We start from the raw sequence: 18114 nt of genomic DNA, 5'->3' as shown, positions 1-18114 counted from the left end.
TAAAGGGAGTCAGGTGTGTAGTTTAAGAATTTTCTAAGTTTGGTTTCCTCTGATTTTATATTTCCATTTGTCACAGGTGAACTTCCCATATAGGGCTTTATTGTCAGTAAAATTAGAATGGAATGGACAGCTGCTAAAATAATCCATTAGCACACAGAGGGTACTGTATTTCCCCTCCACCTCCCGCCCCCAATGAAAGGACATCAAGCTTCCTTCCATGACTTTACGTATCTTTTTCTTTCCCATGACAAGGAAACTCAGTGTGAGCACTTTTTTAAATGAAAAAGGTTAAAATGTAACCACTTCCCAAAGTCGACTTCCAAACTAACACAAACACATGATTAAAACATGAAGATCGACAGCAAGCAATTAAGAATATTAAAAAACAAATTTGTTTTTTTCTCCACAAGACCAAAAAATATGCAGAAGTAACACAAGACCTTCAGCTCTGATACAAACCGTGAACGAAAGAGCAATATGAAATTGCATAAATATTTTACAGTGACCTTTGTAAACCTTCTGTGGTAATTTATCTTGATGAGATATGCTTTAATGTGGATAATTTCAAATCCATTAGGAAGGAATAACTTAAGTGTCATTATCAAAACTAAATTTAACCAGAAAGAGGTAAGTATTTTCTCCCAAATGATACCACTCTTTCCCACAACTACTAGTGAGTAAATCTTTTCAATATTGGAAAAAAATATTATAAAGCCCTCAATTTTGGTAAGCGTGGTTTTTATCATTAAAGTTTATAAAATTAATCAGTGGACCTGCTTACATTGTTTGGAGCATAAACCATTATCTGGCTTATCTTTTGGCACAGGAGTTTAGAGATCAAAGGAATATATGTCACCTTCCCCACCCTTTCTCTTTCTCTCTCTTTTAGAGCTCTTATTCCACTTTAAACCCTATCACTGGGACATCTGAAACTGGTCCTCCGGCATCTACACCAAGAAAACCACAACCTGCATTGTTCTGTCTTCCATAAGACTTTCAGAGGAAATACATCACACTTCCCACCCTGTTCTCAGGATAAGGCTCATTAGCCACCAACAAAATTTAGCTATGATCAAAACTTTTGAGGATAATGTTAAAAATTCTAGGGCCTTAGTTTCAGATATTCTGATTCTGGTAACTGGTAAGATGTCTCTCTTCCCTATCACCACTTCCACAACAGTTTGTACTAACCTTTTACAAAAACCTTTGTTCCTTTAAGGTTCAGTATATCTGGCCATGTTACCTGTCATCAAGGTCTTGGAGAAATGAGGGTTGAAAATTACAATGGATGTACTATACATTCAAAGTTCATTTTCCCAATATACACATCTCAGTATCACTCGGGATTAAAAACCTTACCTATGTAATCTGTGTGTTTTTAAAGTTCATGCATGATGAAGGGCATCTGTAGTAGTGGCTGTAGCTTCTACATGCTGGATCACCGCGATGGTGCGGTGGCTTACGCTCAACATGCTGTTCTAGTACTTCCAGTAGAAGAAGTAGCTGCCTAGCTTCTACTCCTCCAGTCTTAACCAACATTCTAGTAAGTATCTAACTTCTCACAAAATTATTTTTTATATAAAATATACCTAGAATGGTTTGTTTCCTTTAAGGAGTCCTGATTGATAGAATGCATCTTTCTCAATCCACTTTAAACAGGTTGACAGCAGAGTTTATCTATCTTGATACCTACTGATCTACCACAGTGAGTGGTACGTAGCTTATACTCAGTAAACAGTCACTGAGTAACCACCACTAAAAAAAGTTTCAGGTTCGTGTGTATACAATCAATTCACAATGACTCACACTAGCCTACTTCCCATAACCAATTTCCATATCCCATCCAACTGTGCTAATTATTCACTTTAACTGGGGAGAAAGAAAGTACCATGTCCCCCGATCCATGTTACATTCCTAGAAAGGTGATCTCGGTTCCTACATGAGCTACCCTGGAATTTCTACAACCCAATTACATAGCAACAAGTTAACATTCCAGAGAGAGCATCCTAATTAGAAAAGAGAATCTTATTTAAAATTGCATTCTTTATATCTATTTGGCCATTTTAAAATAAATGCTGAAATAAAAAATTAAAAAAGAGTGTGCTATGAAATATCACTTTGATTTTTAAATTTTATCAATATAAAAATCTCTGTATCACTAGGGATTAAAAACCTTATTTATGTAATCTATGTGTTTTTAAAGTGGCTCCCCTACTAATATATTTTCAAATGAGAGAGTAACAATATTCTGATATACATACTCTTCCAAAACAGCAAAATTCTTTAATAAGATGTATAAATTTGCTATAAGAAATTTATTCTATGCTTCTAAAATACATCTTAAAGCACAAGAACTAAAATTACTGCAATCAAAATTTAGTTAAAAGTAATAACAAGAGAAATAAGGATAAAATTCCAATGCTACTTTCTATGTTCCTTAAAAAATGTCTCACTAGAAAGCTCTTTGACATGGGTCATGGTAATATTTTTTGGAAATCATACCTAAAGCACAAACAACAAAATCAAAAGTAAACAAGTGGGATGACATCAAACTAAAAAACTTTCACAAAGCCAAAAAAAAAAAAAAATCAACAAACTGAGAAGACAACCTACAGAATGGGAAAAAAAATATTTGCAAACCATGTATCTAATAAGGGGTTGATATCCAAAATATATAAAGAACTCATACAACTCAATAGCAAATAACCAAATAATCCAACTAAAAATGGTCAAACGGCCTATATAAACATTTTTCCAATGAAGATATACAAATGGCCAACAGGTACATAAAAAGATGCTCAACATCACTAGCCAGTCTTTAGGGAAATGCAAATTAAAAGCACAATGAGATATCACCTCACACCTATTAGAATGACCATCATCAAAAAGAGAAGAGATAACAAATGCTGGTGAAGATGTGGAAAAAAGGAAACTTGTGCACTGCTGGTGGGAATGTAAATTGGTACAGCCACTATGAAACACTACGGAGGTTCACCAAAAAATTAAAAATAGAACTACCATATGATCAAGCAATTCCACTTCTGGGAATATATTCAAAGGAAACAAAAACATCAAAAAGATATCTAAACCCTTATGTTCATAGCAGCATTATTTACAATAGCCAAGGCATGGAAATAACCTAGGTTACCAACGATTGAACGGGGAACAAAGTATATGTGGATATATATAGCAAACAAACTATATATATATATATAGTTTGTTTGCTTTATATATATATATATATATAGTTATATATATATATTTACACATACATTGGATTATTTTTCAGCCATTTAAAAGCGAGGAAATCCTACCGTGTGTGATAATATGCATGGGCCTTGAAAGCATTATGTTAAGTCAAATAAGTCAGGCATAGAAAGACAAATACTGTGAGATCTCAGTCATATATAGAATCTAAAATCAAAACCAAAATAAAAAAAAACAAAAAAACAAAAAAACCCCACCAAACTCATAGAAAAAGAGATCAGATCTGTGGTTACCAGAGACAAGGCAGAGTAGGGAGAGAGGGGGAATTGGAGGAAGGCAGTCAAAAGGAACAAGCTTTCAGTTACAAGGTAAATAAGTACTAGGGATGTGATGTACAACATGATGATGATAGTTAACGCTGCTTTGTGGTATATAGGAAAGTAGTTAAGAGACTATATCCTAAAAGTCCTTATCACAAGGAAAAGGTTCTTATTTTTCTTTTTATTGAATCTATATAAAATGATGGATATTAACTAAACCTGTTGTGGTAATCATTTCACAATATATGTAAATCAAACCATCATGCTGTATACCTTAAACTTATACAGTAATACATGTCAATTTTTCCTCAATAAAACTGGAAAAAAAAACCCTCTTACGTATACAAAGTGAGGCACATGTGAGATTATGTTGAAATGAACACCTGGGCCATGAGAAGTTCCCTTGTGTGGAGGACAATCAATTCCACTTTTCAGCATTTGAATTCTGGTCTTACAGCTTGGCTTGTCCACAAACTTAAACAGATCCTCACCTCACATAAAGTCCAAATACTTAAGAGTATAATTTAAGGTCCTCTCCATTCTGACCAAAATCTACATACCCAGCCTTTCATGCACCTTACCTTCCAGAGACTAAGAAACACTCTCTTTCTCCAAATATATCCACTGGCTTCCTTTGCCCATGTCCTCTTTCTCTTTTCCCTTGGAATGCTCTTTACCCTCATTGCTGCTACTGAAATACAAGACCACTGGTTTAAATTAATATACTTCTCCTTTGTGTTCTCACTGAACTATCTGTCCTTCTCTCATGTTTTTTTTTTTTTTTTACCACATTTTGCTTTCCTTATATATATTTATTTCTAAATCCTCTGTGAGAATGCCTATGTCTTAGAAAGACTCTGTCTCATCTGGCCACTTATTTAGGTTAGAGTGGCACAAGACACTTGGTCAATTGAGTTAAAACTGAAATATTAATTTAGAATTGGATGTCTTATATACTCTAAAATCAGTGTTCTTAGCAGGTATACAATAGTTAATTGAATTACTGTCCATGCTTTATTTTAAAATTCCCCTATTATTGGATATTTATGCTGTCTGTATCATTTTTTTTTCATTATAAATAACATGTTGGAATAAAACTCTTGGTATATATTAACTTTTCCTTTTAATCTTTCCTTGGAAAGATTCCCAGATTTAAGATTTCAAGGTTAAAGGCTCTAAAAAAATGTTTGGCTCTTAAAATATATTACCAAATTTTTTTTTAAAGGATTGAACTGATTATTGCCACAGGAAATCTAGGAGTGTGCCAAATCCTCAAAACATCTTCAGAATTCGACATTAACATTTTTAGTTTTTGATAATTTATTGGGTTTAAGAATATAAAGCCTATTACATTTCACAACTTTAATAATTTTTTCTTCCAGTTTGTTGACCTATTTTATTTCCTTTTTTGTTCATTTAAGTACTGGAATCATCATGTTTTAGTTATTAAACTTAATAAGTACAGGACCTAAAGATGTAGATATTAACTGGTCTGTTGTATTTGTTGTATTTCCCCAACCTATTTATTGCCTTTTAAAATTCAATGTTATTTTTTGTTGTTCAAAGCTTCAAATTTAAGTGTTGTCTCATCTATTATTCTTTAAAACTGTCATCTTCTTTCCCTTCAAAGCTCATACATAACCATTTACAGTGTGTCTACTATGTGACAGGCAAATTCTATGTTACCTCATTTAGTACAAAAATCTTAAGATATCATTGCCACTTTGTTTATGACAAATCATAGCTCGAGGAAGTTGAAATGCTATGTCAGAGTGTGTGAATCAAAATTAAAAACCAGGTTTGCCTGGATCCAAAGTCTTTATTCTGAAAAGGCTACCTCCCTTTGAAAACAGAAAAGTCATGCTTCCAAAAATCCAATTAATTTTCTTTGATTTTATTAAAAAACATTAATATACTTTTGATATTCTTTCTGTGTGGTTACAAACAGTCAGTATAATTAATAAGTTTGCCTCCAAAAGGAAAGGAGGTTGATATGCCTGATGAAAGAATAAACTCTGAGAAGATAACATTTTGCACTTCAAGTAAAAAATAAGAGAAAGGGAGCTATTAGACATCTATTACTGCCCTTACGTAACAGGTATCATCTATTCCAGGAAGAGGAAATTCTAAATCTATTTGGCTATACTGACACTGGATACCTGCTAAAGCAGAAATAATTAAAGCTATCAATATTAAGTATCAGATAACTTATATTAAAGTCAAATTCCTTTAAATTAGGCAAAGGCTAGAGCTAACCTATGAAAACAGGAGATGTTGGCAGATCTAGATAATAATAGTGTCATAAAATGACATAGCTTGAGAGTACATATTATTATTGGATTTTTCCAAGTGTTCTGATTTGTTTAATGGATATTTCCAGTAATTACATTCATGAGGCTTACTGCATGATAGACCGTATCTACCTATAGGAAAAACTTCTAGTATCACTAATGTATGTAAAAAATCTAACCACATCATTGTCCATAAATCAGAGAAACATTGTACAGGGTGCGGGGGTGTGTGTGTGTGTTTCTGTGTGTAAGAACACCCATCCTAATACTAGAGTATTTAAGGCCTGTTAAAATTTTCATCCCTAAAAGGAAGAATTATTTGACTGAGAGGGCAAATGAAACAGAATCTGAAGATACTAATTCAAATAATTTATTCAACTTACAATTACAATAATAATAAGAGCAATAGCTTAATAATGAAAACGTCTGCATACATAATGATACATGTCTATGTATAAATGTAAGCTGCTACTACTCCCTGAATTATGTTCTTACAGAAAATAATGGTTTCTTAAGAAGTATCTTTGTGGGGGAAGGCAAAAAGGAATATCCAGAGTAAATTTCTAAAAGTAGATTTCCATAATATATGTAATATATTATCATTCTTAGAGAGTTTCCAAAATAATTTCATGCATCATTTCACTTGTTGCTCATGGAAAACTCCTAGGATAGGTGTTGTTTACCCCATTATTATTCCATTTGACAGAGGAGAAAGTATGTTTCAGACATGTTTAGGTGTTTAAGGCCACAGGGCTTCTAGAGGTGAAGCCACAACCAGAGCTTTATGTTTGCGTGCCCTCTTGCTTTGGGGCTCATTTGGAATTTCTGGGACACTCCCTTCCCCAGAGAGAACAGGAAGCTCTTTATAGCTAAAACTACTCTTGGGGAACTTCACTTTCCTTTTCCTATTTTCCTGTTTCAGTGGACAATTTGGAAATATAGATGATTTTTCAGCTGGGAGTGAATTTGATATTAAAGATGGGAATGGATTGAGGAGTCCTGAAGTATAACTGTTACTTACTGGGAAGAAAAGACTCATTCTCAGCTGTGGCTAAGGCATGGAAATAGCCTATACACACACATACACATACCCCGCCCACACACAGAAAAGGAGTTCTTAACAGAGTTTTATCTATTATTTACTAGCTACAGTGTGCTGAATAAAACTGTGAAGAAAAGCTTTTAAAAACCATACTTGGTGAGTCAGGGATTGAGACGGTTACATTAAGCACTTAGGGGGAAAGCAGCACAGAGACACAGTAGGGATTTAGCTGCCTTTCCATTAACAGGAGTTAGGAGTCTCCCACCACAGCAAATTTACCTTCTCATTTTATTTTAATGCTTTGAGTACTTAATTTCCCATTTTTCAAAAACATAAGAAATATCTCCTGTCATCATGGTAATAGCTTTCTTAGTACTGCCAGAATGTTAATCCATTCAAGTTCAAAAGGCACTTCAACAAATAAGGACAAACATACAACTTGCACTGAAGAATAATCTAAAATTCTGGATCTTTGAGAAAACATTTAGAAAGATTACCTTTTGTTATAAAATAACTTCCACTGTGGAGGGGCCAACTGTTTTGAATCTCTCTTTAGGAGAAAGAGGGATACAGTTCGGCTAAAGTAATGTGCCTTTCTTTTACTAAAACAAACAAACAAAAAAACTCAAAGGCCTAAAGTCAGACTGGGTTTGATATGTTTGCTTTTGAACAAACAGGATGCACTGTACTGATGGGGTAGACTTTAGAGTCAGACTGGTTCAAACTACAGCTCCACTTATTACAGGGGAGTCTCTGAGAACTTTATTCTGTCTTCTCAGTTTCCTTATCTGCAAAATGGTGATAAGAATCTTTCAAGGAAAGAACACTGGTAGAGATCAAAAGAGAAAATTAAAGTGAGAACATCACTTATGTTTGTCTCCAAGGAACAAAGGCAAAAAAAAAAAAAATTGATTTTGGGGTACCTACTATCAGCTGAATACTGTTTTAAAGAATATAATGGTGAACAGGACGTTTCTTGAAAACATGTACTTATTAATAAATGTCTGTGGAATCCATTCAGGATCAAAATCAAGTATAATAAAAATACCTAAAAGAGATATAATAAAATGGCAAAGGATTTTCAAGTCTACTCAACTGTAACTTTCCATTTCTCCATGTTTTTTTTCAGCATAGTGATCTGTGATTGTGTGTTTGGTGACACTGTCTTAATTAAATAAATAAATATTATTTTGAAAATGTCTCTACATAAATTATTTCTATATGCTTTAGAATATTTCATGCTATATTTGAGTTATATTTGATAGATGCTGTATCAAAAGATAATAATAATACTAACCCACATCATAGGTTGTTGAGAGCACTGAATGAGTTATAGAAAGCAATGAAAACAATGCTTGGTACGAGTAGACTCGATAAATACTGAATATTATTATTATAACAATTAGACAATAAACCTGCCTGATGTAGAACAGCAGTAATTCTCAGAACTGAGAGGTACAAAATAACCAGAAAACCACAAGGTGGCTCTCAAGGCTTGGCTTTTAAACACAATAGAGTTCTGTATTTTCAAAGAAATGAAACAAGACTCAAGCATGCCGACCTAACTTTCCAAAGCTGCTCATAAATTCATAATTAATAAATAACTGGAAGAATGCAAAGCTGCATAATAAGTGGTAGGTAATAGAAAATTTTATAAAACAAAAAAAATTAAGAAAATGAATACATTTTGTAGTTAAATTGAAAGAGAATATGACATTCAAAACAACTAGCATCAGATTATCATAGTCACAATTTAAAATACCAATAGAAAACAGGGAAGTTTATAGCACAACCCTAACAACTAAATACATAAAATGGCACATAAGGTGGTAAATGTGAAGTTGCAGAGTACAGTGTCTGGCAGCTGTTCAGCAAATATCAGTTCAATCTTATGTTATACATAGAAAATATCACTGTCAGAGATTTTTTTATTTGAAAATTTATTGTTTATAACTTTAAATCAGGGCAAATTTTTCTGCAAAGGGACAGAGAACGTTTTGGGATTTGTGAGCCATATAATCCCTGTATCGACTACTGATTCTGCCCTTGTGTTTAAAAAAAGCAGTTATAGAAAATAAAGGAAGGGTTTTGACTATTTTCCAGTAAAACTTTAATTATAAAATGCCACCTTTGGCCCTTGGGCTGTAGTTTGCCCACTCTTGATGTAAATCATTATTTGGTATAATTAAATAAAACCCTCTGTAAATCTTGGAACACTATCAATACCCAAATTACCTAGAGATGTGCTTCTCAAGCTGAAATGTGCATAAACCACCCAGGGATCAAGCTGAAATGCAGATTATGATACGGTAAAGCTCAGGTAGGGCCTGAGGTTCTCCATTTCTAATGAGGAGACAGGCTTTTCAAGTCCTCTGAGCACATACCGAGTAGCAAGGCAGCTGTTCTGAACCTTTTTGGTTTCAGATTTTTACATACTCAAGAAAGAGATTTTGTTTATGTAAGTTGCATCTGTCTCTAGTAATCTTATAAATTAAAAAAAGTTATCTGTTATATCTTTAAAAGAACAATAATCCATAAGATGTTAACATATTTCATAGAATTTAACTGCATTTTAGCTATATTTTCAAGAGCAGGATTAAACATTACAATTATAACCAGATAGAAAAAAGTGATCATTGAACACGTCATGCATTGGGATTCTTTCAAAGTCAAGAAAAAATTCAAGATTATAACAGGATAAAATTACCTTTTTGAATATTGAAGATCATGGTGCTTTCCTATGTAAAACATCTGGTATACCTGGCACATTATGTGATTTAGTTCTTGTATTGTAATGTCGTTTGCTCCCTACCTGTTTTTCTGCATGCCCATATTCAGGTCCTTGAGTAGGTAAAAAGTAGGAAATCTGGCCATTATTCTTTGCTCTTTCTATTAGAGACATAGCTGTTCTTACAGTGGCATTTCGAGCATGTACAAACACCATCACCTAAAATAAAGAAAAGAAGTTTATTTAATATTCAAATTCATTCAAAGATGGCTTAATACTAGTCTGGAAATCACCCTGTATAAACAACTGTTAATTTTTCAAAATAAAACCCCCAGTTTATGAATTCTCCAACATTTGATTATTTTAGAACAAAGTGTATATATAGGATAAAGTCAAGTTAAGTAAAACTCAATAAACACGGCTTTATTTATTTTTAGCCTAGAAATTGGCAGAGGTCAGAATAAAATTAATGGATTATATAAAATGTGGAGTTTAATTTGTGCATTTCTCTTTTGAAGACATGAGTCATTAGCATAATCATATATTAAAAGGACAGAGTATAAAAATATACAAAGAGTCTTATTTCATAGTCAATGAAATTGCTAGTATCAAAAAGATGTTTAAAGAAATTGAAAACAATAAAGAACATTCTTCCTTGGACAAAATCATGTCGAAAAACAACCATTTAAAATAGAGTTCAGGGGACTGCTGGCAGTGAAAAAGCTCCCAGAGAGGTATTTGGAATTTTCTGTTGTGACATACCTTCCTGTGGAATTATTCACAAAGCGACTGTGGAAATCTGAATTAGGGGGAAGTTGAGTGTCTGGATGCTTTGTCAAGAAGTGGAAAAAAAGTCTTTTCAGATACAGTAGGCAGGCAGAATGTGAAGGCAAATTAAGAGAATAAAATAAGGGAGTGACTAGCAGTCTGCATTTGCTGACTATCAGGGCCTGCCTTCTCTCCGTGATGTTTCTTCTTTGGCTTCCACTCCCCCTGCTCCCTCTCTCCACAGCTCAACCCCAGCCTTCCCAAAGAGCCTTTACTAAATTCCTAATTCTTGCCTCTCGGAATTCCCAGTATCCATATACTTCTGTCAATCATGTTGTCCTAGAAGCTGGAATTTGGGTGTTATTTGCAGGCTACACATTTAGAAGGACATGCAACAGATTATTTTTAGTCAGGGAATTACTAGGCTCAGCAAGCTGACCTGAGGAAGAGAAGATCATTTTGAGGATGGACAAAAGTGAAAAAGGGACGGAGGCCGGGATTTCACCAGAAAGGAGACAGAGCGACACAGCTCTAGAGCACCTGCTGTGTAATTAACCTACAGTAATCTTTTTTTTTTTTTTTAACATTTTTTATTGATTTATAATCACTTTACAATGTTGTATCACATTCCAGTATAGAGCACAAGTTTTTAGTTATACATGAACATATATATATTCATTGTCACATTTTTCTCTCAGTGAGCTACCATAAGATCTTGTGTATATTTCCCTGTGCTTTACAGTATAATCTTGTTTATCTATTCTACATTTTTGAAATCCCAGTCTATCCTTTCCCACCATCTGCCCCCTTGGCAACCACAAGTTTGTATTCTATGTCTATGAGTCTGTTTCTGTTTTGTATTTATGCTTTGTTTGTGTGTGTATTTTTTTTTTTTTTTTTTTAGATTCCACATATGAGTGATCTCATATTATGGTATTTGTCTTTCTTTTTCTGGCTTACTTCACTTAGAATGACATTCTCCAGGAGCATTTATGTTGCTGCAAATGGTGTTATGTTGTCAGTTTTTATGGCTGAATAGTATTCCATTGTATAAATATACCACATCTTCTTTATTCAGTCATCCATTGATGGACATTTAGGCTGTTTACATGTCTTGGCTATTGTAAATAGTGCTGCTATGAACATTGGGGTGCAGGTGTTATCCTGAAGTAGGGTTCCTTCTGGATATATGCCCAGGAGTGGGATTCCTGGGTCATATGGTAAGTCTATTCCTAGTCTTTTGAGGAATCTCCATACTGTTTTCCACAGTGGCTGCACCAAACTCTGCATTCCCACCAGCAGTGTAGGAGGGTTCCCCTTTCTCCACAGCCTCTCCAGCATTTGCCATTAACCCACAGTAATCTTATAATTAACTCACAGTCATCTTACAATCAACCCATAGTAACTTGTCAAGGGGAATGTTTCACATATGGGATCTGATGAAACTCACAGTAGAGCAAAACCTCTGATAACAATCATTCAAGAAACTGGAATACTTAAATAACCAATATTCTTTTAGGGTGTATTCAAAGTAAAGGAGAGTAGATAATTTGAAGAAGAACAGACATTCCTCAATAAAAATCTCCCAAAACGGAGAAAATAAAACAAGCATTGTAAGTCACCTGAAGATGTTTACCATAAGTTAATCACAGCCTTTGAGGCTATAAAGCTTGAGATTTCACACTTTATCAGAGCTCTAACTTACTCTCTGATACTAATGCATTCTGAAAAGAAACATGATCATAAGAATATTTTAAGGAGTACAATAATAAAATTTATTTCAGAAAGTTTCATGGATACTTAGAAAATTCTTTTGTTTTCCTTATTTTCAACTTAAGAAAACTCAAATCTGATTTTTATAGGCTCTATAGCTTTCTGGGGAATTATCCTTACCTCATAGGATGTCAAAAGACTGCCATTTAAGCTCATTAAGATATCGTCATAATTATTGACATAGCTGCCTAATATTATGTTAGATAGAAAATCCTGTTAACTATGCCCCAATGAAGCTTCACCAATTCAGAAGCTGTCAAATTCTACCATCCTTTGTAAAATGTATTGATATTTCAACTGTGAGTTTCCTTTTAAAGGGTAAGGCAGATTTTTTTTTCTTTTATATAAATTTGATTACACACAAAGCTTTATCCCTAACATTAAATTTTACAAAAATCTCAATTAAAATGAAGTTACTTATTATTTTATTAATTTATTCATTCATTCAAGCATTTCTGAGGATGCAGTCACTACCAAATGCTGAGAAAATTGCTATGAAAAAGAGACAAGGTCTCTACCCTCATGGAGATGAGAATCGTGCATGATGGATTAAATGAGCACAAAATAATTTTTACTTAATATAGATTCACTGGCCATGTATTTGTAGAATACTGTTGAAAGGAAAGATATGAAAATGGATAAGACATGGTCCCTTCTTCCATACAATTTAAGGAGTAAGATAAAACTGCAGACATAATTTAGGAAGCTGACCTAGAAGATGGATGGAGTGTGGATAACACAGGAATGCTAAACACGGAGCTAGCTGGTCTCCTTCCTTCATCCATGCCAAGATATTACACATACTTATTGTGTGCCGAGCAGTGGACAAAGCACCAGGGATACAATGATAAATATGTTCCGAGGCACCAAATTGGAACACTGCTATTATGGCAAAAAAAACCCACCAGGAATCCGTGCCACCTGGCTGTAGAAGCAGGGTGCAATCTGAATGGAGGAGGCTACAGCAGTATATAGAGTATTTATCCTTGGTAATTTTAGTGTGTTAGCTTGAAGAAGTAGGTTCTCTTTCAAAATTTCTTACTCTGACGCCCAGGGACCACTTCATCAGAATCACTGCTGGGGCTTGTTAAAATAGATTTCTGGATCCTCCTCTAAAACCAGGAGAGTAAAAATATGTAGCAGTGGGGTTTAAAAATTCAATAATTAACAACTATTGGGATCACCACTGTACTACTACTGAGTGAAATTAGTTAATGATTACCACCGACTTAGCTTTCTTCTTCTAAGACAAAAGAAGTTTAAAATAAAACATAAATAAAACCACCATTACAAAGACCCCCTAATACCTCATCTTTATTTACCTATACATATGAAATATGAGGGATTATTAGGATATTTTACGTAACCAGTATAGCCCCAAGAAAATTTTCCAGATGGGCTAGGGTTTTATAATACAACCAAATTTCTGTTCTCCATAATTCAAATGCCACATTATGTAAATCCTCTGAAAATAACAGATATGGAGAACATACGGGAAAATAAAATATGACCCTAAATCTTCATTAATTATTTCAGTTTGACTTGTCAACTTACCATTTTGCAAATTATTTTCTACTGCAGCCAAGAGAAATATTAGTTACAACTTAAAGCAGCAATTTCTTTTTATTAAAGAATCCATCATGTCTTGTTCAGTAAAATAAACTCTTTTTCTTATTAAGAATTTTCTGTCTAGAGGCTCCAATAGCAGCCATTACAAGGTTTTGGGTCTCTATAAACATACTTGATTTTATGGTTTGTTAATTTGGTTAATTAATTTAAACAGACTCATATGAAAATTATAACTAACAGAGAGGACAGCACTGTTTCATTTGGCAGAAATAACTCCAAATTAATCTTAGAAACGCTGCTGGTAACCAAACAGCAGTTAAATGGGCATGTGTCATTAAAATAAGATTAGAACAGTAGATTCAAGTATATAATGTTAGTAAATTTTAAGTGTTTTATAAAGCTGATTCTGTTTTTACTTGAGGTCTGTTAGGTTACTGCAATTAAAAATATTTCACGAATTTTTTTTTAGTTTAAAAATGTACGATGGAATGAGTCCTCGACTAGGAAAGACAGTATGTGAATCTGAGTTCTGGTGCTGGTATCTGAGTTGCCAAAAAGTGTCCTTCAAATGAGATGCTTTTTAAAATTAATGGAAAGTAGAAGCTCAGATAATGATCACTCAAAAAACCAAAATGCTAAAGTAACGGATACTGTTTCAGCACATTCAAAGGAGAGGACATACTACTTTAAAAAGGACAAAACTTCTATTTTGAAATATTGTTAAACAGCAGTGTGATTTAGAACAAACTATTTAATCTCTTTGATTCTTACTTCCCCTAGCCCATAGATAGTTACTACTGAAGGATATAGTGCAAGTGAAACACCACATTCAGTAAAACAACAGCCCTCAAATTGTAGAATGAGTCAAAATCACCTGGCAAGCTTATTAAAAACACAAACTGCTGATCCTTCCCTTTACCCCCCTTTCTAATCAAGTAGGCCTCAGGCAAGACAAGAATGTGCATTTCTAACAAGTTCAAAGGGGATGCTAAAACTCTTTATACAGGAGCTTGGAGACCCTTAGACAAAGCTGATGAGTATTAATACCATTACAAGGGTAATAAACATTAATAAAATTAACTTGACCTAAAAGACTAAATGGTTAGATCAGTAAATGACTATTATAAATTGATACCTATATAAACATTTATTCCTCATTTCTGCAAGTGTGTGTGTATCTAACACCAACAAAATAGTTGAAAAGAACACTTATTCTTTAACAACATTTGTAAGATGTTGTTTTATTCCCAGATGAACTGGGAATGAAAAAATTAATAGAAATACTTTAGTCTGAGGTTATTTTTAAAACAGGAGGGAGGAGGCCAAAGATTCATTGTGAAATCTTGAATAAAATTCTCTTTCCTAGAAATTTCCACTAAGAAGGAAAACTAAGAATTGAAATACCTGAAAAAGATACAACAGCATAGCAGTTAGGTGTCCCACAGGAAATGTTGCTGAGGAATAATGCTCTACAATATATGGCATTGCCTACTGCAGTGGTTAAAGGACAAGACTGGAGGGTGAGGAGGTTTATGTCCCACTAACTATGTTTTCTCTCTAACCAGCATAGCCATTTATTTGTCTTGCTCTCAGTTCTTCCCAACTTTCTTAACCCAGGATTTTCAGGAGAATTAAGCCCTAAGGACTTAAAAAAATAGTGATTCTAAGTGTGTCCCCATATATGTATATATATCTTGTAATAACCTATAATGGAAAAGAATCTGAAAAAGAATATATATTCATATATGTATAAATGAATCACTTTGCTGTACACTTGAAACTAACACAACACTGTAAATCAACTACACTTAAATTAAAAAAAAGTGTCCCCATAACATGAGCAACAGCATCCCCGAGGAACTTGTTAGAACTACAAATTAATAGCCCACTCTACATTTTATCCAAAAATTCTGAGGGTGGGACCCAGCAATCTGGTTTAGTAAGCCCTTCAAGAGATTCTGTTGTAAGTTAAAATTTGAGGCCCAGTGTTATGGCATCCACTGTAAGTAAAAAAAAAAACCCACAAAAAACCAAAAACCAAAAACCAAAAACAAAACACCCCAAAACCAAACCAAAACAAAAGCCAAAAAAACCTGTCTGTGCATTTAGAATGGTTCTGGTAAGTACTAACTTTGGGAGAACTGAGAAAACAGTAAATAATTTTTTAAGGTCTATGGTTTGAATGGGTAGTACCACTATAGGTATAATTCAGACTTATATATCACGGGGCATGTAGACAACAAAACAGACTTTTATTGCTGTGGTTATGATACCCTGTCTGTGATATCAGGTAAATGCAGTTTTAAATCATTCTGATTGCTGTGAGTCAGTTCTTAGTTTAGGCCTGCCAGTACTGACCAGCTAGACAGGTCATCTGAAGATCTTTTTCTATCAATACACAATTTCTTCCTTAATTCTTTCATTTGCATTACTTAGAAATACCGTAATTTATTTAACTGGTCCTCGTTTAATAGACATTTATGCTGTTTACAATCCTTTCTTATTTAAAGCAATGCTGTAATAAATAATTCTGTACACAAGACATTTCTCCCGTTTGTGAATATTTTCATGGAAGTGAAATTCTGAGTCAAAGTAACATAACCACTGAACTATGTCCCTATTGTGGATATTGTCTGTTTTATTATTGGGCATTTTTTTTCTTATCAATTTGTAAGTGTTCTTACAATACAGAAGATAGTATGTTTTGTCTTTATATTGCAAATATTCTGTTCTAGTCTATGCTTCATCTTTTGACTCTGATATGGTATCTTATTTAGTACAGAAATAGTTCATTTTTCTTTAGATCTGTCAGGATTTTTCTCTATGACTTTGGGGAAATTTATAGGCAAGAAAGTGAAAATAGTCATAAACATGTGAAAAGGTGCTGAACTGCAGTAACACTGTGTGGCTTTGGAAATCCAATGGTGGGTACAGAGTTGGATTTTGCTCCTGCACGCATGCACACACAAGCAGATCTGAAAGATATCTGCAAAGATATCCACAATATAATGCTACACACAAAAAATCAAGTTGAAAATCAATTTCCATAGTATTATCCTGAGTGTGTGTATACATATATAGTATGTGTGTGTTTAAAAATAGAGAGATATGGATGGACACCAACCAAATTAGTTACCTCACAAATGAAAATGGGATGGGGGATAAAAAGATAATGTTTTCTCTGTATATCATGTATTTCTTGTCTTACCCAATGAAACAAAATAGTTTCATAACTAAATATATAAGTTATATTGAAGAGGAGAAATGATCAGTAATGATAATGAAGTTGTAATGGTACATTTATAATGTACCATTGTACTAGTATATTTGATATGATTATTTTATTGCTAAAGGATTTATGGTGTCAAAGTAAAAACGTATTTTAAAATGAACTTAGAAGAGTGGTGGTACTTTTGATCTAAGTGACAAGTTTATCTTGTTTTAGTTTACCTGGAAATGCTTTAAAAGAAAAGAGAGACGTGATCTAACAGAAGAAAATAAATAGCATTTCAAGGGAAGGTATACAGAAGCCAAAGGTACAGAGAAGAGAGCAAATGCACATGGATTTGGTGAATACAGGCTTTTGGCAGAAATGGACATGCCGAAAGAGGAGCAATGATAGCTGGAAAGGCAAAACACAACCTCAGTATAAAATCTATACTAAGAAAAAATTCATTCAAGACTCAGAAAAAAAAAGATACCACTAAAACCGATACTTGAAAAAGTATTTTTATGTTAGAGGAAGATCTTAAACTGAGCAATTAAAGAGAAATGCCATCATCATGGAAAAATCATGAATTTTTGTAAAGGAATATACATTACATGATGATAAAGAAAATATGACTCAAGGAAGTGTAAGAGAAAATGGTAGATAAAACAGAAAAAAACCCTAAAGATGATTTTGGAATTGTAAATTGATAGAACAATGGACAGGACAATTTTAAAACGATGGGCTTATTAAAAGAAAAAAGGGGGCTTTTTTTTTTTTTTTTTTTTTTTTTTTTTTTTTAATGAAGGGTGAAGATGAGCGAAAAAGTACTCAGGGAGGAATCCCTGAGAAAGAGTTAGTATAACCGAAACAGATCGTATAAAAGAAACTTTGATTTAAACATTTAAAAATATAGCTTTGTAGACACTGAACTACTTGAAGAACTGGTACAAATTCATAAAACTCATTTAAGAAAGAGAGAAAGAGAGAAAGAGAGGAAGGAAGGAAAGAAAAGAAAAGAAAAGAAAAAAAAGAAAGAAAAGAAAGAAAAGAAAAAAGAAAAGAAATCCTTATACTTACATGGGTGGAGATGATGCCACTATAATAGTTAAATTAAAATAATAAAAATCTCCCTCATGATTCCAGGTACAAGTGATACTTTATTCTTTTGAGCATCCAAAGAATTCATATGGCCCTCTCTTAAGCAT

The 18114-nt window shown here is 33.5% G+C and overlaps 1 protein-coding gene across 3 annotated transcripts in view; it reads right to left on the bottom strand.

The window, feature by feature from the left end:
- The window catches only part of ASCC3 (activating signal cointegrator 1 complex subunit 3), a 302695-nt gene that overhangs the window by 125435 nt on the left and 159146 nt on the right, over positions 1 to 18114 (bottom strand). For all 3 annotated transcript variants that reach the window (XM_010989648.3, XM_031456078.2, XM_064486823.1), the window contains one exon: positions 9673 to 9807. In XM_010989648.3, coding sequence (XP_010987950.2) covers positions 9673 to 9807 — 135 coding nt within the window. The remainder of the gene's footprint in view (positions 1 to 9672; positions 9808 to 18114) is intronic.

This window comes from Camelus dromedarius, chromosome 6, assembly GCF_036321535.1.
Source record: "Camelus dromedarius isolate mCamDro1 chromosome 6, mCamDro1.pat, whole genome shotgun sequence".
NCBI classification, from domain to species: Eukaryota; Metazoa; Chordata; class Mammalia; order Artiodactyla; family Camelidae; genus Camelus; species Camelus dromedarius.
Note: the sequence above shows the minus strand (reverse complement) of the source record. Positions and strands in the feature narration are given on the sequence as shown.